At 43.2% G+C, this 27,595-nt stretch overlaps 1 protein-coding gene across 1 annotated transcript in view; it reads left to right on the top strand.

Annotated features, from left to right (window-relative positions):
• JAK3 (Janus kinase 3) overlaps nt 1–27,595 on the top strand; it is a 262,203-nt gene that overhangs the window by 71,998 nt on the left and 162,610 nt on the right. Inside the window, exon 6 of the mRNA XM_040417463.1 lies at nt 13,001–13,286. Within this exon, the coding sequence (XP_040273397.1) occupies nt 13,001–13,286 (286 nt within the window). The remainder of the gene's footprint in view (nt 1–13,000; nt 13,287–27,595) is intronic.

Here is a 27,595-nt window from a genome sequence, read left to right as displayed (position 1 = left end):
CCATAACAGTGCGTCATCCACAGATCTCCCCATAACAGTGCGTCATCCACAGATCCCCCCATAACAGTGCGTCATCCACAGATCCCCCCCATAACAGTGCGTCATCCACAGATCCCCCCCATAACAGTGCATCATCCACAGATTCCCCCCATAACAGGGCGTCATCCACAGATCCCCCCCATAACAGTGCGTCATCCACAGATCCCCCCATAACAGTGCGTCATCCACAGATCCCCCCATAACAGTGCGTCATCCACAGATCCCCCCATAACAGTGCGTCATCCACAGATCCCCCCATAACAGTGCGTCATCCACAGATCTCCCCATAACAGTGCGTCATCCACAGATTCCCCCATAACAGTGCGTCATCCACAGATCCCCCCCATAACAGTGCGTCATCCACAGATCCCCCCCATAACAGTGCGTCATCCACAGATCCCCCCCATAACAGTGCATCATCCACAGATTCCCCCCATAACAGGGCGTCATCCACAGATCCCCCCATAACAGTGCGTCATCCACAGATCCCCCCATAACAGTTTGTCATCCACAGATCTCCCATAACAGTGTGTCATCCACAGATCCCCCCCATGACAGTGCGTCATCCACAGATCCCCCCATGACAGTGCGTCATCCACAGATCCCCCCATGACAGTGCGTCATCCACAGATCCCCCCCATGACAGTGCGTCACCCACAGATCCCCCCATGACAGTGCATCATCCACAGATCCCCCCATGACAGTGCGTCATCCACAGATTCCCCCCATAACAGTGAGTCATCCACAGATTCCCCCCATAACAGTGCGTCATCCACAGATTCCCTCCATAACAGTGCGTCATCCACAGATTCCCCCCATAACAGTGCGTCATCCACAGATTCCCCCCATAACAGGGCGTCATCCACAGATTCCCCCCATAACAGTGCGTCATCCACAGATTCCCCCATAACAGTTTGTCATCCACAGATCCCCCATAACAGTGCGCCTGCGCACTGAGGAAGAGAGAGAAAGGAGGGGAAAGAATCCTCAAAAGAAAGCGGAGGACGGCACAGCAGACGACTGAATAGCTTCTTTTGTAAGTAAGGCTACTTTCACATTCGCGTTTGGGGCTCCGCTTGTGAGTTCCGTTTGAAGGCTCTCACAAGCGGCCCCGAACGGATCCGTACGGCCCTAATGCATCCTAATGCAAAAAAATAATGAAATTGGGGGTGGAGGCGGAGTCAGGAAAGATTCTAAAGGGGCGGGGTAGGAGGGGGGCCCAGGCCTTGAGCTGTGTAAGGGGCCCCAAAATTTCTGATGGCAGCCCTGCACACGACAGTATGGCTTTTTCAGTGTTTTGCGGTCCGTTTTAAACGGATCCGTTGTTCCGTTTTTTGTTTCCGTTGTGTTTCCGTTTCCGTTCTGTTTTTCCGTTCCGTTTTTCCATATGGCAAATACAGTATACAGTAATTTCATAGAAAAAATTGGGCTGGGCATAACATTTTGAATAGATGGTTCCGCAAAAAACGGAACGGATACGGAAGACATACGGATGCATTTTCGTATGCATTCCGTTTTTTTGCGGACCCATAGACTTTAATGGAGCCACGGAACGTGATTTGCGGCCAAATATAGGACATGTTCTATCTTTCAACGGAACGGAAAAACGGAAATACGGAAACGGAATGCATATGGAGTACATTCAGTTTTTTTTGCGGAACCATTGAAATGAATGGTTCCGTATACGGACCGTATATGGAACGCAAAAAAGGCCCGCAAAACGGAAAAAAAAAACGGTCATGTGAAAGAGGCCTTAAGCGGGGAAAAGGGGGGCGAGGAAGTTTAAAACCTCCAAGCCTCCCATATCTTAGTCCATTTTTCCAGAATATTTCTTTCATATTTTCATAGTCTAACCTTATTCGCCAAATTTATCCATGTATTCACATTTTAAATATTTCTTGAGAACCAGACTCTAGTGATCAGGAGTCTTGCCAGGAACAATATGCTACTCAGAAGAATCTTTATTTAAGAATTTATATTTATGGCAATTTATCTTAGAAAGATCACTCAGTAGGCAACCTTCAACCGTAAATGGGACCCAGAGTCTCAGTTCATGAGTAAGAAAGGTATTAATCACAATCCAGTATTCTTTTTGTTCTGGACAGGACCAAAGCATATGTAAATGATCTGCCCCAAGTGAGTCACACTGTGGACACTTAAAACTATCTCTTAGGCCTCTTGCACGTGAATGGTTTTTTTTTTCCGTTTCGATTTTTGCGTTCCGTATACAGAACTATTCATTTCAATGGATCTGCCAAAAAAAAACGGAAGGTACTCCGTATGCCTTTCAGTTCCATATTCCCGTGTTTCCGTTCAAAGATAGAACATGTCCTATTATTGTCCGGATAAAAGACAAGGATAGTACTGTTCTATCAGGGGCCAGCTATTCCGTTCTGCAAAAAACGGAATGCACACAGACTTCATCCGTATTTTTTGCAGATCTGTTTTTTGCGGACCACAAAATACTGAAAGCGCCATACAGTCGTGTGCAAGAGGCCTAAACCCACATTTATTGAGCCATAAGGGCTTAACATATAGTCTGTGCAAAATATAGAATTGTACCAGTACGTGATTGAAATTATGAGATATCAGAGTTAAATTCAAAAATATATTTCCCCACCCCTCTAATTGGATCCTTGGACAATCAATTCCCCAGGCCCTTTGTTCTGGTGATAGTGTATTAATAAATAGTGACGTAAGCAATAATTTATACAGAGGTGTAATCTTAACCTTCTGATCTAAATTCCCCAACAAATTATATGGAAGAGTATCTATCTCCAACAGTGATTTTTCTTTTAAACTAGAAAGTGACGAACGTAGCTGAAGGTATCTAAACCAAGACAAATTACCCATATGCTCCCTTTGTGCTAAGACAGAAGTAGCTCCCAATTCCTCACAACCTGTGTAACATATAATATATTATTCTTTTGCCAAAACTGGTCCCCAGTTATTTTATCTAAAGCCGTAGATGTAAGTTATGCCAAAGAGGAGTGATCCCTTTATTCCCAACCATCTTCTAAAAGTATCCCAGGACTTAGATAATAACTTTTTATCTTCTCTGTACTCCGGTTCGACATTAACCAATTGCCGAGATTCCAATAATGTGAATATGTTGTTATACAAAGATCTCCTCACCAAACGCATACACAGTACACTTTTCTCCCATTCACGATATAACCATAACTGCACAGCTATAAAGTAGCCCTTGAAATAAGGAAGATTCAATCCTCCCTGCTCCAAGGGCTTATATAAATATTCCAGTTTAAGCCTAACCCGCTTTCTACCCCACACCAAATCATTGATGATTCTCTCAATAAGTTTGAAAAACCTCCTCTATCCATATGGGTGTGTTCCTAAGGATATAAAGGACTTGGGGTAAAATTACCATCTTCATCAGGGATATTCTGTCAGCTCTACATAGAGGAAGTCGGAGCCATATGCCAATCTTTGACCTGAGTTTACTTAACAATGGAATTAGATTAAGCATGTATAAAGAAATGCGGCCCTCCAGCCCCAATGTTCCAAACCCTTCCATCTTAGGGTCCTGCCTAACAGCCAAGGTTAAGGGATCAATATAAATATCAAATAGCAATGGAGAAAGTGGACAACCTTCATGAGTTACCTCTATTCAAAGTAAAGCTCGTTGTCAAACTCCCATTAATATTCAATCTAGCCAGACGAGATTTATACAAAAGCTTAATCATGTCTATAAACCTACCACCAAATCCCATCTTCCCCAAGACCTTCCAGAGGAATCTCCACTCCACCGTGTCAAAGGCCTTAGAGGCATCCAGAGACAGAATGGAGACTGCATGTTAGTGTACAGACGATGAAGATTATAATTACCGTATTTTTCGCCCTATAAGACGCACCGGCCCATAAGACGCACCTAGGTTTTTGAGGAGGAAAATAAGAAAAAAAATATTTTGAACCAAAAGGTGTGCTTTTAGTGGGTTTTGAACTAATTGTGGTCTGTGGATGGCACTGTTATGGGGGATCTGTGGATGGCGCACTGTTATGGGGGATCTGTGGGTGACGCACTGTTATGGGGGATCTGTGGGTGACGCACTGTTATGGGGGATCTGTGGGTGACGCACTGTTATGGGGGATCTGTGGGTGACACTTATGGGGGATCTGTGGGTGACACTTATGGGGGATCTGTGGGTGACACTTATGGGGGATCTGTGGGTGACACTTATGGGGGATCTGTGGGTGACACTTATGGGGGATCTGTGGGTGACACTTATGGGGGATCTGTGGGTGGCTCTTGTTGGGGTCTCTGGATGGCACTGTTATGAGGATCTGTGTATGACAGTTATGGGGGGGGATCTGTGGATGACACATATATAGCATCTTATGCTATGTGTCATCCACAGATCCCCTCCATAAGTGTCCCTGTAGTGAATGACCCTCAATACACGCTGGGGGCCAGCATCTGCTTTTATAATGACAGCGGGGCCCGTGCAGTGACTGTATTCTACTACACGGGCCCCGCTAGGGTAGGCTTGACTTGCATTCTGTATAGCTTTTCTATTTTCCTTTTATTCCTATAGAAATCCTTCATGGCTAATGTCGCTGCTTCCTTTAGAGCCTTCTCTTTAATACCATACCCTTTTTTAAATAAAAAATATTACTAGCAAAAATCCCCCTCATAAAGGCCTTAAATGCATCCCACACTACTTGGGTTTTAGCTGAGTTGTAATTAGTATCCCAAAAATGCACAATTTCCTGATGTATTAATTCATGATTATGAATGTTGGGCGAGCATGCTCGGCCGAACACTAGTTCGGTTCAAGCATTGCGATGCTTGGTACATCGCGGTGTTCGGTCGAATACCGTGTGTGCTCGAGTTAGATGCTCGAGTCTCCTCCCCGCTGCTTTGTAGCCAATACATGTGCAGGTAAGTACTGCCATTCACTGTATATAGCACCCGAAGACACGTGTTCGGCTCAGTATTAGTCAGGGAGAGCTGGAGAGCAGAAGGAAGAGATAGAGTAGGGATTGAAATAGCAATATTTTAGTTTTTATACTTGTTATAGACCCAAAAGTCCTTTTAAGGACTATTGTGTGTGGCAGCAATATATATTTTTAGTGCAACCTGCGCTAAATTGCTAAAACTTGTTATAGACCCAAAAGTCCTTTTAAGGACTATAGTTGTACCGTATCTGGCAACAATATATATTTTTTGCGCAACCTGCGCTAAATAGCTTGCAATTCTTTTGCCGCTGCAGACAGTGATATTATCTTATCTGCGCTACATCTCCAGTATAACATTAGTGCATCCGAAATATCAGTGACATTCAGTCAAATTTTTTTGCTGCTGGTGGCAGCAACATTACTTGCGCTACATCTCCAGTATAACATTAGTGCATCCGAAATATCAGTGACAATTAGTGTAATTTTTTTTGCCGCTGGTGACAGCAACATTATCTGCGCTACATCTCCTGTGGAACGTGTGCGCAGCCTAAAAATATCTGCGACTTCCAGTGTATTTTTTCTGTAGACGGTTTCCGCTGTGGACAGTTACATTACCTGCGCTACATCTCCTGTATAACATTTGCGTATTTGAAATATCAGTGACATTCAGTCTAATTTTTTTGCTGCTGGTGGCAGCGACATTACCTGCGCTACATATCCTGTATAAAGTTTGCCCATCCTAAATATCAGTGACAATAATACAGTGTAATTTTTTATTAGGCGGTGGTGACAGCGTCATTATTTGCGCTATACCTCCTGTTTAACGTGTGCGCATCCTAAAAATATCTGTGACATTATGTGTACTTTATTTGCGCATACACTTACAAAACCTGCGCTACTGTACGTGTGACATACTTGCAAGCATATATACCATTTAATATGTGCAAGGCGAGCAGTAAGGGACGGTGAAGTGGCCATGCTGTTGATGGTGCACGCAGAGGCCGTGGCCCTGGCGCAGTGAAACTGTGCCTGCTGCCAGAGCATAAGAAACACACTCATCCACGATACCTAGCTTCATGTCCCAGTTTGCAGGGCGGCGCAGGACACCACTCTCGAAGTCAGACCAATGCGAGCAGGTGGTCGGTTGGATTGCAGCAGATAATGCTTCCAGTCAGTTCCACAAATTCCAGTCTCAGTAGCCAAGAGTCTGGTCAACAGAATCCTCACCCTGATACTCCTTCCACCCACCATGGAGAGTCTTGGCAAAGAAGTGATCCTACACTCGGATATTTCGAGGACTTGTTTTCATTGCCATTCCTTAAATTGGGCCTCAAGCCAAGCCCGCTTGAAGAGGGACATAAGGAGATCTTGTGCTCTGATTCCCAAACTCTGGAACATCCACAGTGAGAATAAGATGATGGTGGGGAACAGCAACAATTGCTCCAAAAAAATTCCAGCTGACTACGCTGGCTGCAGAGTACGTAGTTCCTTGGCCAGCGTCCTCAGGGATCCCTGTGTGCCTTACAACTATTGGATGTCCAGGCTGGATACGTGGCACGAACTGGCGCTCTACGCCACCAGACTTTTGTCAGAGCGTGTATTTAGTGCTGCTGGGGGCATAATAACTGATAAGTGCATCTGCCTGTCAACTGAAAATGCTGACAGGTTGATTCTTATAAAAATGAACAACGCCTGGATTGCCCCTGACTTCTCTACTCCACCAGAGGAAAGCAGCTGAACATAAATGCACTCTAAATGTGGCTTTTATGGTGTATTGAATACACTGTATTCCCATGCACCCCTTCCACCATTAAAAAGGGTATATGGTTCAATCTCCCTTTTCTCGTCCTCCTCCATCATATCAACATGCTTATTAGGCTGCCCTCGCTCCTAATGTTTTAGAGGGTCAGCTCAGCAGCAGGCCCTCATCCTTAAATTTTTACATGGTCAGCTCGTCAGCAGGCACTCGCTCACAAACTTTTTTAGATGGTCAGCTCGGTGGCAGGCCCTCGCCCATAAAATTTTTTAGATGGTCAGCTCAGCAGCATACTCTCACCCCTAATGTTTTAGATGGTCAGATCAGCAGCAGGCCCTCGCCCCTAATGTTTTAGAGGGTCACCAGCAGGCCCTTGCTCCTAATGTTTTTGAGGGTGACCAGCAGGCCAACAATCATAATTTTTCAAGGGTGTGTATGATTCCTTCCTTTATGTGTAATAAGGAGTGTATTGGAGTGCCGGTTCCTTGTAATTTTTGGCAGCCCTTTCCCTTAGTGCATAGGCTTTATGAGTGTAGTAGTCCCACTACCTGAACAATTGTACCACAATGTGAATGAGGCTCTCCTTTATGTGATATACAGGTTGTATCGGAGCGCCTCTTCCTTGTAATTTGTGGCAGCACTTGCACTTTATATACAAGTAAATATACAGGAAAGAATGTTTCCTAACAATTTTTACTCTAAAATCGATTTTATCTTCGGTTTGGTGCATATTATTGTCAGTCTGTAAAAGTGGCGTACTACTCAGACAACATCGTTCCCATCAGCAACCTGGGAGTCCAGGATGCATCCAGACATCCTCCCCATGCTGTTCCCAAACCATTTCAGTGGTGTTTCCATCAATTTCTGACCTTTTACTATGAACCAGACACACTCCCCTCTTCAGAGCAGGGGGTGCCTGCTTTAATGCTTGGGTTCTCCCATTGACTTCCATTGTGCTCGGGTGCTCAGTAGAGCACCCAAGCATCCCCAGGTGTTCTACTCGAGAACCCAAGCACTTTTTTGCTCGACCAACACTAATGATTATCCATTAACGACAACCAATAAAGATTTAATCTAAATGGGGGTCTTACCATACCTTTATCATAAACCATACAAAGTTCAAGAGAAAAAGGTACATGGTCCGAGAGAGACCTGGCCTCATAATTCATTTGTTTTGCATAACTCATATATTTTTCATTTTTTAATTAAGGCCATATCTATCCTGGACATAGATCTTCCAGATTTACTTAAGCAGGAATAAGCTCTTCTCCCCCGCCCTAAGAATCCCCAAATATCCACAAAGACTGATTCCTGACAAAAACGTGCTAAGGGAGACCCTTGTGCAGAGGTATAAGAATCACCCCCCATTGAAATCCTATCTGTAGTGGGATTGAAGACACAATTGAAGTCCCCGTTGACTAACGTGGGACATTCCGGCCATTGCTCCATAAAGGTTAGCAGCAAATTAATTACGTATATGGAAAAAGGAGGTGATATAGACAAAAGCCAGGATACATAATTTTCCAGCAAGTTTACCGTATAAAAAAACAAATCTCCCTTGCTTATCAACCAAGGATTCCTCACAGACAAAATCAATCATCCTATGAATAAGGACTGAAACTCCTCCAGAATAAAATCACAGAAATAAGATAATAATGCACTTAGTAAAGTAGATGCAAGCATTATATATTGACATAATCCTCACTCTGATATGATAAAATCTGAGACACTTAGCCAATATATTTTGATCAAAACACATCTCTGCCCGTCTACCAAGCGCCAATGTGGTCTCAGGTCAGGCGGGTCCTACGCTAAAGCTACCTAAGCCGTTGGGCTTCTATGTTCAGGAGCGCAGACGCCGCACATATGGTGTGCTGCTCCTAGTCACCTCCATGTGTATCAAGCAACCGATGGGAGGAGGAGCAAGCACACCTATATGTACCACCTAATCAAGGCGCTCTATTGGATAGGAAGGGCAAAAGTGTACAGGAATGCTACTCCCAAGATAAAATTGGAGCGCATTCACACTTGAAGGTGCCACTCCCTCAAGCATACACTACATTGACAAAATAAATCACAGAAAAAACAAAGATAAAAACATCCTGCACGGTATGATATATAAATGTGCGGCTGTCCCTGGCCATATTATTGAAGAAAATCACAGAAATAAGATAATAATGCACTTAGTAAAGTAGGTGCAAGCATTATATATAGACAAAGTCCTCACTCTGATATGATAAAATTTGATACACTTAGCCAATATATTTTGATCAAAACACATCTGTGCCCGCCTACCAAGCGCCAAGGTGGTCTCAGGTCAGACGGGTCCTACGATAAACCTACCTAAGCTGTTGGGCTTCTATGTTTTTATCTTTGTTTATTCTGTGATTTTTTTTGTCCTCTAGAGTAACTAGTGAAGGTAGAATGGTAAGTCTGTAGAGCCCACCCTCTGTTAAACTGCAGGGAAGTCTCCTCAGTGAAATGAGTCTCCACCAAGCAGACAATCGCTGGTAAATGTCTCTGTACCAGATCAAGAACCACTTATCTCTTTAATTTATCCCCCAGACCCCGAACATTCCAGGTTAAAATTCTAACTGACATTACATCAGCCAACAGACTCCCGGACTAGGGGATTCTCATTTTTGCATTTTTTATTTTGTCTACCCATGTTCCTATAGCCATAACTTTACATTTCCCTTTAACATAGCCATATGAGGGCTTATTTTTTGCAGGACAAGATGTATTTTTGAATAGTACCATTTAATTTACCATATCTTTGTTGGAAAACGGGAAAAATATTCTTTGTAAGGTAAAATTGAAAAAAAAAAAAAAGAAATTTGGATTTTGATTACTATGACGTTTGATGACATCCTTATTGTGGGTCAGTATGATTACAGCAATACCAAATATGCATAGTTTTTTTTTTTTTACTTACTTTTAAAAAACATAAAAACTTTTTCTTTGAATGGAGATGTAAAGAAAACTTAGAATTTTCTTTACATCTCCATTTTCTGCCAGCTATAAGTTTTTTCTGTCTACAGAGCTGTATGAGGGCTTATTGTTTGCAGGCTGAACTGCTTTTATTGTCAGCATTTTTGGGGTACATACAACATTTTGATCACTATTATTCAATTTATTGGGAGCTACAAGGTGACTAAAAAATGACGAATGGCGTATTTTTATTGTTTTTTCCCGTTACAGCCTTCAGACATTTTCGGATGCAGTGATTCCTGTTATGTTTACTTTTTTATTGTTTTTATCTTTTTTTTATGTAAAATTGTTAAATTTGGGTGATTTGAATATTTTTATTTTTATTTTTTTACTTTTTACTCAGTCTCTCACAGCTATCTTCTGATTGCTTGCCCCATAGACCATAAAAGAGAACTATTGTGGTCTATGCGATTTTCAATGTCTGCATATGAAGCTGTGCCTCATGCACAGCTTCACAGGCAGCTTACAATGACAGGCCTTTCAGCAGGCTACAGGCTGTCATGGTAACAAATCGGAGCCCCATGTTTTCACTGAGGATCTGAAGGGAGAGGGAGCTACTTCCCTCTTTCCAACTCCACAGATGCCGCAATGACCGGTTTCAGCATCATTACAGATCTCGGTCATTGTGGCCGGGTGCCTGCTGTATGTATTATAGAGAAGCAGCCCGCTCCATACAGTCTTCATATAATACATACATGTACAGTATTATTTCTTAAGGGGTTAACAAGGAGCTCAGCTGACAGGCAAGCAAGACATTCGAGTTAGGTGCACCTATCATCATCCTTGGCAATTGCCTGCAAGCCATGCAGGTGTGCTAGTGCCTGGTGGACTCCAAGCTGCAAGAGAGACAAGTCTGGTTGATCCAGGAGAGTGAGTACATCCACAGACTGCAATGTGAGCTGCAGCATTTTAAACTACTACTAGCCAGTATACTACACTATATGAGACTACAGGGAGTGCAGAATTATTAGGCAAGTTGTATTTTTGAGGATTAATTTTATTATTGAACAACAACCATGTTCTCAATGAACCCAAAAAACTCATTAATATCAAAGCTGAATATTTTTGGAAGTAGTTTTTAGTTTGTTTTTAGTTTTAGCTATTTTAGGGGGATATCTGTGTGTGCAGGTGACTATTACTGTGCATAATTATTAGGCAACTTAACAAAAAACAAATATATACCCATTTCAATTATTTATTTTTACCAGTGAAACCAATATAACATCTCAACATTGACAAATATACATTTCTGACATTCAAAAAAAAACCAAAAACAAATCAGTGACCAATATAGACACCTTTCTTTGCAAGAACACTCAAAAGCCTGCCATCCATGGATTCTGTCAGTGTTTTGATCTGTTCACCATCAACATTGCGTGCAGCAGCAACCACAGCCTCCCAGACACTGTTCAGAGAGGTGTACTGTTTTCCCTCCTTGTAAATCTCACATTTGATGATGGACCACAGGTTCTCAATGGGGTTCAGATCAGGTGAACAAGGAGGCCATGTCATTAGATTTTCTTCTTTTATACCCTTTCTTGCCAGCCACGCTGTGGAGTACTTGGACGCGTGTGATGGAGCATTGTCCTGCATGAAAATCATGTTTTTCTTGAAGAATGCAGACTTCTTCCTGTACCACTGCTTGAAGAAGGTGTCTTCCAGAAACTGGCAGTAGGACTGGGAGTTGAGCTTGACTCCATCCTCAACCCGAAAAGGCCCCACAAGCTCATCTTTGATGATACCAGCCCAAACCAGTACTCCACCTCCACCTTGCTGGCATCTGAGTCAGACTGGAGCTCTCTGCCCTTTACCAATCCAGCCACGGGCCCATCCATCTGGCCCATCAAGACTCACTCTCATTTCATCAGTCCATAAAACCTTAGAAAAATCAGTCTTGAGATATTTCTTGGCCCAGTCTTGACGTTTCAGCTTGTGTGTCTTGTTCAGTGGTGGTCGTCTTTCAGCCTTTCTTACCTTGGCCATGTCTCTGAGTATTGCACACCTTGTGCTTTTGGGCACTCCAGTGATGTTGCAGCTCTGAAATATGGCCAAACTGGTGGCAAGTGGCATCTTGGCAGCTGCACGCTTGACTTTTCTCAGTTCATGAGCAGTTATTTTGCACCTTGGTTTTTCCACACGCTTCTTGCGACCCTGTTGACTATTTTGAATGAAACGCTTGATTGTTCGATGATCACGCTTCAGAAGCTTTGCAATTTTAAGAGTGCTGCATCCCTCTGCAAGATATCTCACTATTTTTGACTTTTCTGAGCCTGTCAAGTCCTTCTTTTGACCCATTTTGCCAAAGGAAAGGAAAGTTGCCTAATAATTATGCACACCTAATATAGGGTGTTGATGTCATTAGACCACACCCCTTCTCATTACAGAGATGCACATCACCTAATATGCTTAATTGGTAGTAGGCTTTCGAGCCTATACAGCTTGGAGTAAGACAACATGCATAAAGAGGATGATGTGGTCAAAATACTCATTTGCCTAATAATTCTGCACGCAGTGTAGAAACAGAGACACTTCTCTACTATAGGACAGGACAGTGCTGAATGCACAGAAGGTGAACAACCTACCAAGTCTGCTATCTGGGAATTTAATTAACATCAACTGTACTATGGTATATTGGAGTCTATTGTGACAGTATACTGTGTATTCATATAGATGTTTTATATTATGTGTTATTTGGATCTACCATTGGTCGTCAGTATTTTATTTTGATCCTTTTTATATTTTTAATAAATATTGCTAAATTTAATATACCTCGAGTGCTAACCGTTTTTGTAAATGTAATTTACTCCTTTTATGGGCTCTGGGGCACAGGAGCCTGGTGGTAGAATTTGGTATATTTAGGAGTCCATATTTGGTGTGAGTGAGCTCCAATTTGTATATAAAAGTTGTAAAACAGTTAGTAAATGTGATGCAAAATATGCCCACCAGTTTCTTGACACAAATTGCTTCAAAAACTGGCGCATTTTCATTACATATCTGCCCCATGGAATTTGCAGCAACTATGTCTTTACCTTATGGCCTCATGCACACGACCGTTGTTTTGGTCCGCATCCGAGCTGCAGTTTTTGCGGCTCGGATGCGGACCTATTCATTTCAATGGGGCAAAAGATGCGGACAGCACTCTGTACCCCCGCAAAAAAAATCCGTTTGGCGGACAAGAATAGGCATTTCTACATGATCCGCGGTTTGCAGACCGCATAAAACGGAACGGTCGTGTGCATGAGGCCTATGAAGTAGGGCTCATCTCTCAGTATAACATTTTCTTCCCTCTTTGTATAGTTACAAGCACTGCGTGCCACAAAGCCTACGGCAGAGCATTGTGAATCTGAATTTCTTCTGCCGCAAGAGATTACGCAGGATTGTTCAGAAGTCCCTAAAGAAGATGCGTGCATGTGTACTCAGTGTCCCTCTCATCAAAATCAAATATCTAGTGGATTTAGAGAAACTGGATCCAGATTTTGGGATAGAGACTTTTTTCGTTAGAAGCACACACAAAGATAGCAAAGACTTGGTACTTAGAGTTTCAAGGTGCGGTGGCATCATTTGGAAAGAAGTCGACAGTGAGGTGAGTATGGCTGACCTATCGGTCAGATAACAGTACCAGATTAGCATTTTGTTTAGTAGACACTAAAATGTATAACATAACTAAGCAATATAATTAAAATTAGGGCTGGACGATTATGATAAAAATTTGACTAATTGAACATATAACCTCGATTTTGATTATTGAACGATTATTTGGGGGTGTGGCTTAGAGAGCTACTCGGGGCATGCCTTAGCATAGGGTTTTATATCACCAATGGTTTGATCATATTTTGAGTGTATATATTAATACTGTTTGTATATGACTTAAAAATATTAGTCCCTCAGGGTACTTTCACACTAGCGTTATTATTTTCCGGTATTGAATTCCGTCACAGGAGCTCAATACCGGAAAAAAACTAAACAGTTTTATCCTAATGCATTCTGAATGGAGAGATTTCCATTCAGGATGCATCAGTTCAGTCCCTCTTACGTTTTTTTGGACGGAGAAAATACCGCAGCATGCTGCAGTTTTCTCTCCAGCCAAAAATCCTAAACACTTGCCGGAATGCCGGATCCAGCATTAATTTACATTGAAGTGTATTAGTGCCGGATCCGGCATTAAGTGTTCGGGCAAAACGGATCTGGCTTTCCGGTTTGCGCATGCGCAGACCTTTAAAAATGCAAAAGAATTAATACTGGATCCGCTTTTTCAGATGACACCGGAGAGACGGATCCTCTGCCGCAAGTTTCATTTCGCCTTCCAAGAGCTGTAACTTTTTTTTATTTTTCTGTCTATGTAGCTGTATGAGGGCTTGTTTTTTGTGGGACAAGTTGTAGTTTTTAATGGTGCCATTTTGGGGTACACATAACTTGCTGATTAACTTTTATTAACTCTTTCTGGGAGAAATATGGGAAAAAATATCAATACTGCCACTGGGGTTTTACTTTATAAATATTGCGGCTGCCATTTTTTGGCATAAATTACATGATATCTTTTATTCTCTGGGTCAGTATGATTACAGCGATACCAAATACATAGTTTTTTTTCTTTTCGTTTTACAACTTTTGTGCAATAAAACCCCTTTTCTTAAAAAGAAGACTTTTTTTGGCATCGCCATATTCCAAGACCCATAACTTTTTATTTTTTATTTTTATGGAGTTTTGTGACTGCTTGATTTTTGTGGGACATTTGTAGTTTTCATAGGTATCATTTTGGGTTAATAACTCTTTTTGTTTTTTATTTACAATTGGTCAGAAGACCATTAATGTCCCTTGATTGACACGTGTTACTAAATGTAAAACTTAACATTTATTAATTATTTTTATAAACAATTAGAACATCTTAATTTAAAATTATCAGCTCTGCCTGCCTTATGTATTAAACAGTCGCTCGGGGTCTGATTGTTAGGTGTATCCACTAGGGGGCACTTTCCCCTCTTGGCTATTGCGATCTCTGTTTGATTATCAACTGCATTAAGTTAGTGCACATTGTTGCTTTCACAGTGCACTAGTCCCTAGCGATTTTGTTCCCTCCTGTGGATGCACTCTTGTGGCTATGTCAACCAGACCTAAATTGGCTAAGCATCTGCTGCTTAAAAACACCCTAATAACACTATCTGCTCCCCGACATGTTTCGCCAACAGCTTTGGCGTCTTCAGGGGTATGAGCAGTGACTGCCTGAATCAGCACTCCTGCAAGTATGGACTGTTAGAGCAGGAGCATGGCTCTCATGTGAGTGCTGAGCCCCTGCTCTCCACTGCATGCGAAAGCCGTGCATTGCTTAGACCAGGCTGCCGTGAAAAGGTGGTCACTAAGGGGATAAGGGAAAACCGGAAAAACGATAGGCAAAGTGCCCTCGGTTAATCGTACTGATGGTTTTGTTTTTTTATCAATTAATCGCCCAGCCCTAGTTATAATGCTATCATATCAATAATAGGAAGAATACATGTATTTAATATTCCTGCTAATGAGGAAGCAGTATAATTGACCAGCAGATCCTGTAGTGCCTCATTCACATGTCAGTGTTTTGGTCAGTGATTTCCATCAGAGATTGTGAGCCAAAACCAGGTACGGCTCTAAACACAGAACAGGTGCCGATCTTTCCCTTAGGCCCCTTTCACACGGGCGTGTTTTCTGCGCGGGTGCAATGCGTGAGGTGAACGCATTGCACCCGCACTGAATCCTGACCCATTCATTTCTATGGAGATGTGCACACGAGCGGTGATTTTCACGGATCACTTGTGCGTTGCGTAAAAATTGCAGCCAGCTCTATTTTGTGCGTTTTTCACGCAACGCAGGCCCCATAGAAGTAAATAGGGCTGCGTGAAAATCGCACGGTTGCTAGGAGACGATCGGGATGGGGACCCGATCATTATTATTTTCCCTTATAACATGGTTATAAGGGAAAATAATAGCATTCTTAAAACAGAATGCATAGTACAATAGGGCTGGAGGGGTTAAAAATTTAAAATAAAAATGTAACTCACCTTAATCCACTTGTTCGCGTAGCCCAGCTTCTCTTCTGTCTTCATCTGTGAGGAAAAGGACCTGTGGTGAACTCACTGTGCTCATCACATGGTCCATCACATGATCTACCACCATGGTGCTGGATTAAGGTGAGTTAAATTATTATTATTTTTTTAACCCCTCCAGCCCTATTGTACTATGCATTCTGTATTCAGAATGCTATTATTTTCCCTTATAACCATGTTATAAGGGAAAATAATACAATCTACACAACACTGATCCCAAACCCGAACTTCTGTGGAGAAGTTCGGGTTTGGGTACCAAACATGCAGATTTTTCTCAAGCGCGTGCAAACGCATTAAAGTGTTTTGCACTCGCGCGGAAAAATCAAACATTTTCCCGCGATGCACCAGCTTCTTATCCGGGCCAAAAACATGACGCCCGTGTGAAAGAGGCCTTAGGCTTTCACATGGGCGAGAATTTTGTGCGGGTGCAATGCGTGAGGTCAACGCATTGCACCCGCATGGAATCCGGACCCATTCACTTCAGTGGGGCTGTGCAGATGAGCGGCGATTTTTGCGCATTACTTGTGCTTTGCGTGAAAATCGCAGCAAGCTCTATATTGTGCGTTTTTCACACAACGCAGGCCCCATAGAAGTGAATGGGGCTGCGTGATAATCGCAAGCATCCGCAAGCAAGTGCGGATGCGGTGCGATTTTCACGCATGGTTGCTAGGTGACGATGGGGACCCGATTTTTATTATTTTCCCTTATAACAAGGTTAATTAGGGATGGAGGGGTTAAAAAAGATAATTTGAAATTAAACTCACCTCATCCACTTGTTGGCGCAGCCCAGTTCGTCTTCTTTCTTCTTCTTTGAGGACCTGGGAGAAAAAGGACCTTTGGTGATGTCACTGCGCTCATGACATGGTCCATCACCATGGCGATGAACCATGTGATGAGCGCAGTGATGTCACCAAAGGTCCTTTTCCTCACAGGTCCTCAAATAAGGAGAAAGAAGACGAGCTGGGCTGTGCGAACAAGTGGATGAGGTGAGTTTAATAAAAAAAATAAAAATTTAACCCCTCATCCCTATTTTACTTAGCATTCTGTATTAAGAATGCTATTATTTTCCCTTATAACCATGTTGTAAGTGAAAATAATAAAATCTACACAACACCGATCCCAAACCCGAACTTCTGTGAAGAATTCCGGGTTCAGGTCTGGGTACCAAACATGCCAATTGTTCTCACGCGCGTGCAAAACGCATTAAAATGCTTTGCACTTGGACTGAAAAATTGCTCATTTTCGCGCAACGCCCATGTGAAACAGGCCTTATACCTTATGTCTGTGTAGCCTAAACTCCTGGTTTTGGCTCACATTCACTGATGGAAATCACTGCCCAAAACACTGATGTGTGAGTGAGGCTTAACAGGTATCTTCAGGGTACAGTAAGTTCACACAACATTTTTTTGCACTGGTTTCAGAGCAGATTATATGACAAAAACTGTGCTGAATATGTGCTGAAACCGCCTTCCACTGTTTTCAATGAGAAGCTGTACTGCAACTCACGAGGACAAGGATTTTTCCAGTGCCGTTTTCCAGATCCTGCCAAGAATGTGCATGTTTATTCTTGGCTTGGTTACAGTGCAGACAACTTGAAAAGCTGCAAGATGAGCATGCTTTTGGTTTAGCTCTATTCAGTGGAGCTTTTTCCTGATCTTGAGCTCCATTCGGACCAGACTGCCATGAAGATTTCTTTCAGCCGTCTCTTGTCTCTGCAGAGTTTGACACATAGACATCTTAGTTTTCCCCTTCTTAACATCCCATGAATCTCCCTGAAAATACTAGTACCACACAGATAGTGCCACCTTCAATAATTATTTTGACACAGTGCCCTCAAAAATAACTGTGAATAATGCCTCTGAAGATAATAGTGCAATAAACATAGTGTACCCCCAATAATATTTGTGCTACGTTGATACTGTGCCAGGTTGCCCCCCACAGTAATAGTGCTCCCAAAAGTCACACTAATAGTAATAAATCTCTGCCAGAGTGAACCTAGTGTTAAAATTGCACCGACAGTGCCCCCAATAGTAATAATGTTGCCCATTGTGCCCCAGAAGTAATAATGCCCCCACAGTGCCCATAGTAGTAATCACGTTTCTCATTGTCTCCCAGTAATAATAAAGCCCACCATAATGTCCACCAGTAGTAATAATTCCCCTTATGAGTGCCAGAAACAAAAACCCTCATAATGTGTGCCAGTACAAAAGTACCCCCGTATAATGTGTGCCAGTACAAAAAAATGCCCCTTTATATTGTGTCCAACACAAAAATACCTCTTTATAATGTGTGTCGGTACAAAAATATCCCCTTATAATATGTGTCAGTGCAAAAAATGCCCCCGTACATGTGCCAGTACAAAAAAATGCCCCCTTATGTATAACAGTACAAAAATGCCCCTTATAAAGTGTGACAGTACAAAAAATAACCCCTTATGATGTGTGCCAGTACAAATATACCCTTAATATTGTATGCTAGACAAAATACCCCCTAATGTGTGCCTGTACAAAATATTATAAACTGTACTAGTAAAAAAAATAACGGACAACGGAACTGTCTCACCAGGAGAGAATAGTGCGTACACACCTCTCCCCAGGTACTGCTCAAAAAATAGTCTACAAAATCAGAAAAAGGGGAGCAGTAACATAGTAAAACTTTACTTTTATTATACACAATGAGAATTCCCATAGCCGGGAGATAAAAAAAAACCTTACGAACATAAACAGACAAACAGGTGCAGGACCTAAACAAGTGTGCCACATGAAAAAACAGCGGTTTATATTATAATAGGTTGATAGAACTAAACAATGGAGGTTCACCTTCAAAAGTTGTGCTATCAATAGGCACAACTCTACTGTAGGTTTAGCACTTTCGTGCAAACTTGTGCGTCCAATTGTCGGTTTATGCTGCCGTAGTATCCAAAGGTTCCGGAGAGGATGCCCAATCTTCTCCAAAGGCAAAATAGTAGCGATATCAGGATACAATTAAGGCGCAAAATACACCGGCCAGGACACTTACATGAAGAATAAGAATCTTGTTCTTTATTGAGTTTTTCTTTTTTATGTCAATAAAACAAAACAATGCGTTTCGGGGGTACTCAAGCCCCCTTCATCAGGTTCAAAAAGACTCCATGCTTAATGTGGCACTGATTACAAGTATTTATAGTCAAACACAGATAAACATCATGGGACTGCCCAGGGGGAGGAGTTTTTCCACCTGTGCTCCCAAGATTTACATAAGCTTTATTTTAATATCAAAATGGTGAAAAAGCTACAGTTCCTAGTTTGAATTCCTGTGAAGATAATTGTTTTTTCTAGTATCGTTGAAAACGAGCATTAGCAGTGCCCCTGATCTCGTTATATTCCATTCTCATTGTAAACAGAACGGGTCATGTGACCGCTGGGTTGCGGTCACATGGTCCATCCCCATAACACCCAAATACGCTGCTTGTGGGCTGCGATCCAGCCATTGTTTGGGTGCGCCTCACGTGACCGCATATGCTGCAGTCACGTGGTGCGCATCCCCGAGGCTGGAGAAGCCGATCGGCGCTGTGTCTGTAACTGGCTGGTAAGCGGCCGAAGTTACACGTGACCAGCTTGTCATCGGTGCTCAGATGGGTCACGTGAGGCAGCGGTGCAGGTTGCTTAGAGATATAGGACAACATAACTATAGTATCTGTGTTAGATCGCCATAATAGTTCTTATCACTACTTTTAAATACTAATTCTATTATCATAAGAATTATAAATAGAGGTGTGTGTGAAAATGGGACATTTTGACCAATCTATATATAATACACATGTATAAATACGTGTAACAATTAGCATAAATACGTTTAAAATCCAAATACAGTAAATAGAAATACATGTTAAAAAGGACAATGGGTAAAATATATATACTTATTATAAGATCACATAAAATGTATACGTCTGATAGTATCATTGTCATAAAAATTATCATAAAAATTGTCATAAAAGTTATCATAAAAACACGTGAAAGAGAATATGTACGTATGTATATACACACACATGTATATACATAAACTGCAGCATATTGTAACCCAGAAAAAATATACATAAAAGAGTCGATGTATATACCCACATACTTGAATCTTATTAGAAAACAAAATTGTATTCAATGTATTTCCATGGAGTTGGTAATCCATGTTTTGATTTTGAACTCTTAATACCAACGGTGCTCTGTATTTAATGTATTTACATGGGGTTGGTTATAAATGTTATTATTTTGAGCAATGTACTGTAAGGTTGTTAAAAAAACTAGTTACTCAAAAAAGTTGATCAGAGGTTAATTTCAAAGGCTTCATTTAAGCCGAATGGATTTAATGTTTTGAGTTTATACAGTCAGGTCCATAAATATTGGGACATTGAAACAATTCTAACATTTTTGGCTCTATACACCACCACAATAGATTTGAAATGAAACGAACAAGATGTGCTTTAACTGCAGACTGTGAGCTTTAATTTGAGGGTATTTACATCCAAATCAGGTGAACGGTGTAGGAATTACAACAGTTTGCATATGTGCCTCCCCCTTGTTAAGGGACCAAAAGTAATGGGACAGAATAATAATCATAAATCAAACTTTCACTTTTTAATACTTGGCTGCAAATCCTTTGCAGTCAATTACAGCCTGAAGTCTGGAACGCATAGACATCACCAGACGCTGGGTTTCATCCCTCGTGATGCTCTGCCAGGCCTCTACTGCAACTGCCTTCAGTTCCTGCTTGTTCTTGGGGCATTTTCCCTTCAGTTTTGTCTTCAGCAAGTGAAATGCATGCTCAATCGGATTCAGGTCAGGTGATTGACTTGGCCATTGCATAATATTCCACTTCTTTCCCTTAAAAAACTCTTTGGTTGCTTTTGCAGTATGCTTTGGGTCATTGTCCATCTGCACTGTGAAGCGCCGTCCAATGAGTTCTGAAGCATTTGGCTGAATATGAGCAGATAATATTGCCCGAAACACTTCAGAATTCCTCCTGCTGCTTTTGTCAGCAGTCACATCATCAATAAATACAAGAGAAGCAGTTCCATTGGCAGCCATACATGCCCACGCCATGACACTACCACCACCATGCTTCACTGATGAGGTGGTATGCTTAGGATCATGAGCAGTTCCTTTCCTTCTCCATACTCTTCTCTTCCCATCACTCTGGTACAAGTTGATCTTGGTCTCATCTGTCCATAGGATGTTGTTCCAGAACTGTGAAGGCTTTTTTAGATGTCGTTTAGCAAACTCTAATCTGGCCTTCCTGTTATTGAGGCTCACCAATGGTTTACATCTTATGGTGAACCTTCTGTATTCACTCTGGTGAAGTCTTCTCTTGATTGTTGACTTTGACACACATACACCTACCTCCTGGAGAGTGTTCTTGATCTGGCCAACTGTTGTGAAGGGTGTTTTCTTCACCAGGGAAAGAATTCTTCGGTCATCCACCACAGCTGTTTTTGGTGGTCTTCCAGGTCTTTTGGTGTTGCTAAGCTCACCGGTGTATTCTTTCTTTTTAAGAATGTTCCAAACTGTTGTTTTGGCCACGCCTTATGTTTTTGCTATCTCTCTGATGGGTTTGTTTTGTTTTTTCAGCCTAATGATGGCTTGCTTCACTGATAGTGACAGCTCTTTGGATCTCATCTTGAGAGTTGACAGCAACAGATTCCAAATGCAAAAAGCATACTTGAAATGAACTCTGGACCTTTTATCTGCTCATTGTAATTGGGATAATGAGGGAATAACACACACCTGGCCATGGAACAGCTGAGAAGCCAATTGTCCCATTACTTTTGGTCCCTTAACAAGTGGGACGCACATATGCAAACTGTTGTAATTCCTACCCGTTCACCTGATTTGGATGTGAATACACTGAAATTAAAGCTGACAGTCTGCAGTTAAAGCACATCTAGTTTGTTTCATTTCAAATCCATTGTGGTGGTGTATAGAGCCAAAAATGTTAGAATTGTGTCGATGTCCCAATATTTATGGACCTGACTGTATATCCAGTACATCTCACGTCTTTTTATTCACTGTGGATTTTTGCGTTAATGAATCAGTATTTGTTCTGTGGGAGTGATTTTGAAACCAGAGAGAGATCCTTCATGAAAAGTAGTCGCATGTCTGGAAACACTATGTTTCTGGAATTGTTTTTTTTTACGTTTGACCTATGTTTATTTAGTCTGTTCCTCAAAGTTTGTATTGTGCGTCCCACATATTGTAGCCCACACGGGCACTCTAAAATGTACAGTATATTACGTGCGTAGAATTGCAATCCAGGGTGCCCTGTATTTGGAAACATTCGCCATCTCTCTTATTCTTAAAGCATGTTTCTTGGCAGATGGTATTGCAGCATAGGCATCTATTATGGCCACATTTACTACTTCCAACTTTTTGTGTAGTAATTGAGTGTCCCCCTATGGTGGCGAATTTTTTTTAGCTTGCTTGAGGCTAGGATATTTTTTAGAGTGCGGGCTCGTCTGTATGTCAGACGAGGAGCACTTGGAATAATCTGGTTCAAAACCGGGTCTTTCTTCAGAAGATACAAGTTTTTGTTTAGGATAGATTTTATTTGATTGTGATTTTGGTTGTAATTAGTAATGAAATTCATATGGTAGGTAGTATTTACTTCCTCTGGCTTGGGCAATAAGCCGTCTGCTTGTGTCAGTTCTGATGCGCGTTGCTTTGCCTTGGTCACAATCTGATTGGGATATTCTTTCTCCTTGAATCTTGCTGAAAGGATTTCGCTTGTGTTCAGGTGCTATGGGGATGGACCATGTGACCGCAACCCAGCGGTCACATGACCCGTTCTGTTTACAATGAGAATGGAATATAACGAGATCAGGGGCACTGCTAATGCTCGTTTTCAACGATACTAGAAAAAATAAATATCTCCACAGGAATTCAAACTAGGAACTGTAGCTTTTTCACCATTTTGATATTAAAATAAAGCTTATGTAAATCTTGGGAGCACAGGTGGAAACACTCCTCCCCCTGGGCAGTCCCATGATGCTTATCTGTGTTTGACTATAAATACTTGTAATCAGTGCCACATTAAGCATGGAGTCTTTTTGAACCTGATGAAGGGGGCTTGAGTACCCCCGAAACGCATTGTTTTATTTTATTGACATAAAAAAAGAAAAACTCAATAAAGAAGTAGATTCTTATTCTTCATGCAAGTGTCCTGGCCGGTGTATTTTGCGCCTTAATTGTATCCTCATATCGCTACTAACATGAAAAAACAGCAACACACCAAGCTAGGTACATACAACACAGGGCATAGGGTCCCTGAGTCCGAGTCCCGTGAACAGATGCTGGGACGAGCAGGACGCTATATCAAAACACGGAATGGTCTTACCGGTTAAGTTGAGAAACCTCACTATTCCCAAAGTGTGGAATGTCGGTAGAGGAGATGGTCACTCCTTGCGGGCTTTTGATACCAGATGTCCGAACAGTAATACAGGCATCTGGTCATCAGTCTTGGCGGTAGGGAAGCCTCAAGAAAAACAATCTGACCCTATTGCACCCTACTTGACCTATTCAGCCCTAGTGACCTAACACGGGGTCCATGCCCCGCAAGGGGTGGCCCCGTTCGGAACCTCACCCTAATCAAGGATCCCTATAAAGGCCCTACACAACGTGTCCAGAGGCTAAACTGGATGCCCGATCAGGGTAATAGAATCATCATTAAAAAAATTGGCCACAATATGTTCGCGTGTTCCAACGCGTTTCATCAAATGAACATATCAAAAACTACTGTATATACACTAAGAAAACCCCAGGGATCGTCAGGGGACACGGGGCTTAGTATTTAACTAAATCCTGGCTGCCTAACCGCTGAAGGGGGCATATGGCACAGCTCCGCAGAATAAGGCAAGTCAGAATGCTACTGTAGCGAGGCGTATGGCATTGCCCCACAGTATCACAATGCTCCTGGAGGGGCGTGTGGCAGATATCCAGGAAAGTGGTCACCGGACTTCGCAGTGTCCCACTGTCATGCACTAAGTGAAAGAGCTGCCAAAAAATACAAGGAACCGGCACTCCAATACACCCTCTATTACACATAAAGGAGGGCATCATACACGCCCTTGAAAAATTAGGATTGATGGCCTGCTGGTGACCCTCATAAAACATTAGGAGCAAGGTCATGCTGGTGACGCTCTAAAACATTAGGGGTGAGGGCCTGCTTCTAATCTGACCATCTAAAACATTAGGGGCAGTGTCGGACTGGGGTACCTAGGACCCACCAGTAAATTTATTTTGGGGGCCTACCGTATGGATACATTCAAATATAATAAATAATTTAACAAGTTTTTTATATGAATATAGGCTGGTTGAGGTGCTGTAAATTGAATATATGTATGTAGTGCAGTAAGTCTACTGTGTTATGTGCCACTTGTGCAGGGGGTGGGAGACTAGGGGCCCACCTTGCTCAGGAGCCCACCAGGAGATTCCCATGTACCCTTGTGGGCCAGTCAGAGCCTGATTAGGGTTGAGGGTCTGCTGCTCAGCTGACCATCTAAAACATTAGGGGTGAGGGCCTGCTGCCAAGCTAACATCTACAAAATTTTGTGGGTGAGGGCCTGCTGCCAAGCTGCCAATCTAAAAGATTTTGCGGGCGAGGGCCTGCTGCCAAGCTGACCATCTAAAAAAATTGTTGGCGAGGGCCTGCTGCCGAGCTGACCATCTAAAAATTTAGGGGTGAGGGTCTGCTGCTGAGCTGACCTGCTAAAACATTATGGTTGAGGGAATGCTGGTGACCCTCAAAAACATTATGGGTGAGGGCCTGCTGGTGACCCTCTAAAACATTATGGGTGAGAGCCTGCTGCTGAGCTTACCGTCTAAAACATTAGGAGCGAGGGCAGCCTAATAAGCATGTTGATATGATGGAGGAGGATTACGAGAAAAGTGAGATTGAACCATATACACTTTTTAGTGGTGGAAGTGGTGCAAGGGAATACAGTGTATTCAATACACCATAAAAGCCACATTTAGAGTGCGGTTATATTCAGCCGCTTTCCTCAGGTGGAGTAGAGAAGTCAGGGGCAATCCAGACCTTGTTCATTTTTATAAGAGTCAACCGGTCAGCATTTTCAGTTGACAGGCGGATGCGCTTATCACTTATTATGCCCCCAGCAGCACTAAATACACGCTCTGACAAAACGCTGGCGGTGGGGCAGGCCAGCACCTCCAAGGCGTAGAGCACCAGTTCGTGCCACATGTCCAGCTTGGACACCCAATAGTTGTAAGGCACACAGGGATCACTGAGGACTCTGACACGGTCTGCTTTACCATCTTCCAAAATTATTCCATCCTTGTGACACCAGGCTGCGCATCAGGTTGAGGGTGCTGACGGGGTGTCATAAAACTGTCCCAGGCCTTGGAGAGTGTTGCCCTGCCTATGTTGGAACTGCTGTTTGTTCCCCTCAGCTCCCCTCCTCGATTGGCCAAGGAACTACGTACTCTGCAGCCAGTGCTGTCAACTGGAAATTTTTGGAGCAATTTTTCCACAAGGACCTTCTGGTATTGCACCATTTTGCTCGTCCTCTCCACCACAGGAATGAGAGATGAGAAGTTCTCTTTGTAGTGGGGGTCAAGAAGGGTGAAAAACCAGTAATCAGTGTTGGCCAAAATGCGTACAACGCGAGGGTCACGGGAAAGGCAGCCTAACGTAAAGTCAGCCATGTGTGCCAGAGTTCCAACAGACAAGACTTCGTTGTCCTCATCAGGAGGATGACTCTCAATCTCCTCATCCTTTTCCTCCTCTTCTACCCATCCACGCTGAACAGATGGAATAAAACTTCCATGGGTACTACCCTCTGTAGCAGAGGCAACCGTCTCCTGCTGCTCCTCATCATCCAATTTGCGCTGAGAAGAAGAACTGAGGGTGGTCTGGCTATCACTCTGTGTACGGTCTTTCCCCATTTTCACCTCTTGCACATGCAAAGCGTCCGCCTTAATTGTGAGCAGCGAGCGTTTGAGTAGACACAGAAGTGGGATGGTTACCCTGATAATAGCGTTATCGCTGCTCACCATCTAAGTTGATTCCTCAAAGTTGCGTAAAACCTCACAAAAGGTCAGACATCAATGCCCACTCATCACTTTTGAAGAGCGGAAGCTGACTGGAAAGGCGACGACCATGTTGCAGCTGGTATTCCACTACTGCCCTCTGCCGCTCAAAAAGCCTGGCCAACATGTGGAACGTGGAGTTCCAGCGTGTGCTCACGTAGCACAACAGTCGGTGAACTGGCAATTGCAAGCGCTGCGGCAGCGTTGCCAGACTGGCGGAAGCTGTCTGTCACCGCCGGACCTGGGAGAGATCTTAGAAGTTCAGATAGACCGTAGACTCAGGAGTCTATTTAACAGATCTCTCTTGTTTTCATTGTTGCTGACAGGTTTCCACCCCTTCGCAGATGCTGCTCGTTATCTGTCAGGTGGCTCTTTATATGTTCCGCCTCTCACTTGTTTCCCTGCGGCTGATAGTTCTTCTGTGGAGTGCTCTGCTTGTGTGGTGGTTCTCCTGTTCCAGTTACTTCTCAAGCTAAGTCCTTTTCCCTTTTCTTGGTGTGTCTGTTCTGACTAGGCCTCAGGGAGACACTTGCTCCTTCAGTTTGGAAAGAGCCGATTGCCTCTTTCCCTGTTCCCTAAGCTGAGGGTTTGGTGCAGTGTTTCAGCAGTCTCAGGTTCCTGTGCATGTGCATTTCTACCTTTTGAGATTTGCACATGTTGTTAGCAGCTTAGGGAGAGAAACAGGGATTGCTAGGAGGTGACCTCTTTGTTCCCTAGGTTTGGGGCCTAGTCTGTTGTTGTTTTGTTGTGGTTCCCTTTGGTTGTCTTTCCTTCCCCATACTACCCATGACACTGTCGATGACTTGTGGAAATGGGCACACACGCGGCGCACCTTCACCAGTAGCTCAGGCAAATTGGGGTAGGTTTTGAGAAACCGCTGCACCACTAGGTTGAACACGTGGGCTAGGTATGGTATGTGTGTGAACTTGCCGAGCTCCAAAGCAGACACCAAGTTATGGCCATTATCAGACACAACTAAGCCTGGTTGTAGGTTGAGTGGCGAGAGCCACAGCTCAGTCTGGTCCCTTATTCCCTGCCACAGCTCTGTGGCAGTGTGCTGTTTGTCATCTAAGCAGATCAGTTTAAGCACGGCCTGTTGACGCTTCCCCACTGCAGTGCTACAATGCTGATGGCTGATTGGTGCTGCAAGATGATAATTCAGTGGTGGAAGTGGAGGAGGAGGCAGAGGAGGAGAAGGGGGGTTGCAGCCACTAACGTAGGTGGCGGCGGAAACCCTGATGGAAGTAGAGCCCGCAATCATTGACGTCAGTAGCACCTGTGCCATCCAAGGGTACGACTCGCTCCTGGCCTCCACAACGTTCACCCAGTGTGCCGTCAGGGAAATGTAGCGTCCCTGGCCAAAAGCACTTGTCCATGTGTCAGTCGTTAAGTGGACCTTCCCAATAACTGCGTTGGTCAGGGCACGGACGATGTTACGGGACACATGCTGGTGTAAGGCTGGGACTGCACACCGTGAAAAATATTGGCGGGTGGGGACAGAGTACCACGGGACAGCCACCGCCATCAGGCTGCAGAAAGCCTCAGTGTCCACAAGCCTAAATGGCAACATTTCCAGGGCCAGCAATTTGGAAAGGTGCGCATTTAGTGCTATGGTCTGTGGGTGGGTGGCTGGGTATTTGCACTTTCGTTCAAAGGCCTGGGGTATAGACATCTATACGCTGCACTGGGACACAGAAGTGGATGTGCTAGCTGATGGTGCTTGAAAAGGTCCAGGTGCATGGGGG

Source organism: Bufo bufo, chromosome 2 (assembly GCF_905171765.1).
Source record: "Bufo bufo chromosome 2, aBufBuf1.1, whole genome shotgun sequence".
NCBI lineage: Eukaryota > Metazoa > Chordata > Amphibia > Anura > Bufonidae > Bufo > Bufo bufo.
Note: the sequence above shows the minus strand (reverse complement) of the source record. Positions and strands in the feature narration are given on the sequence as shown.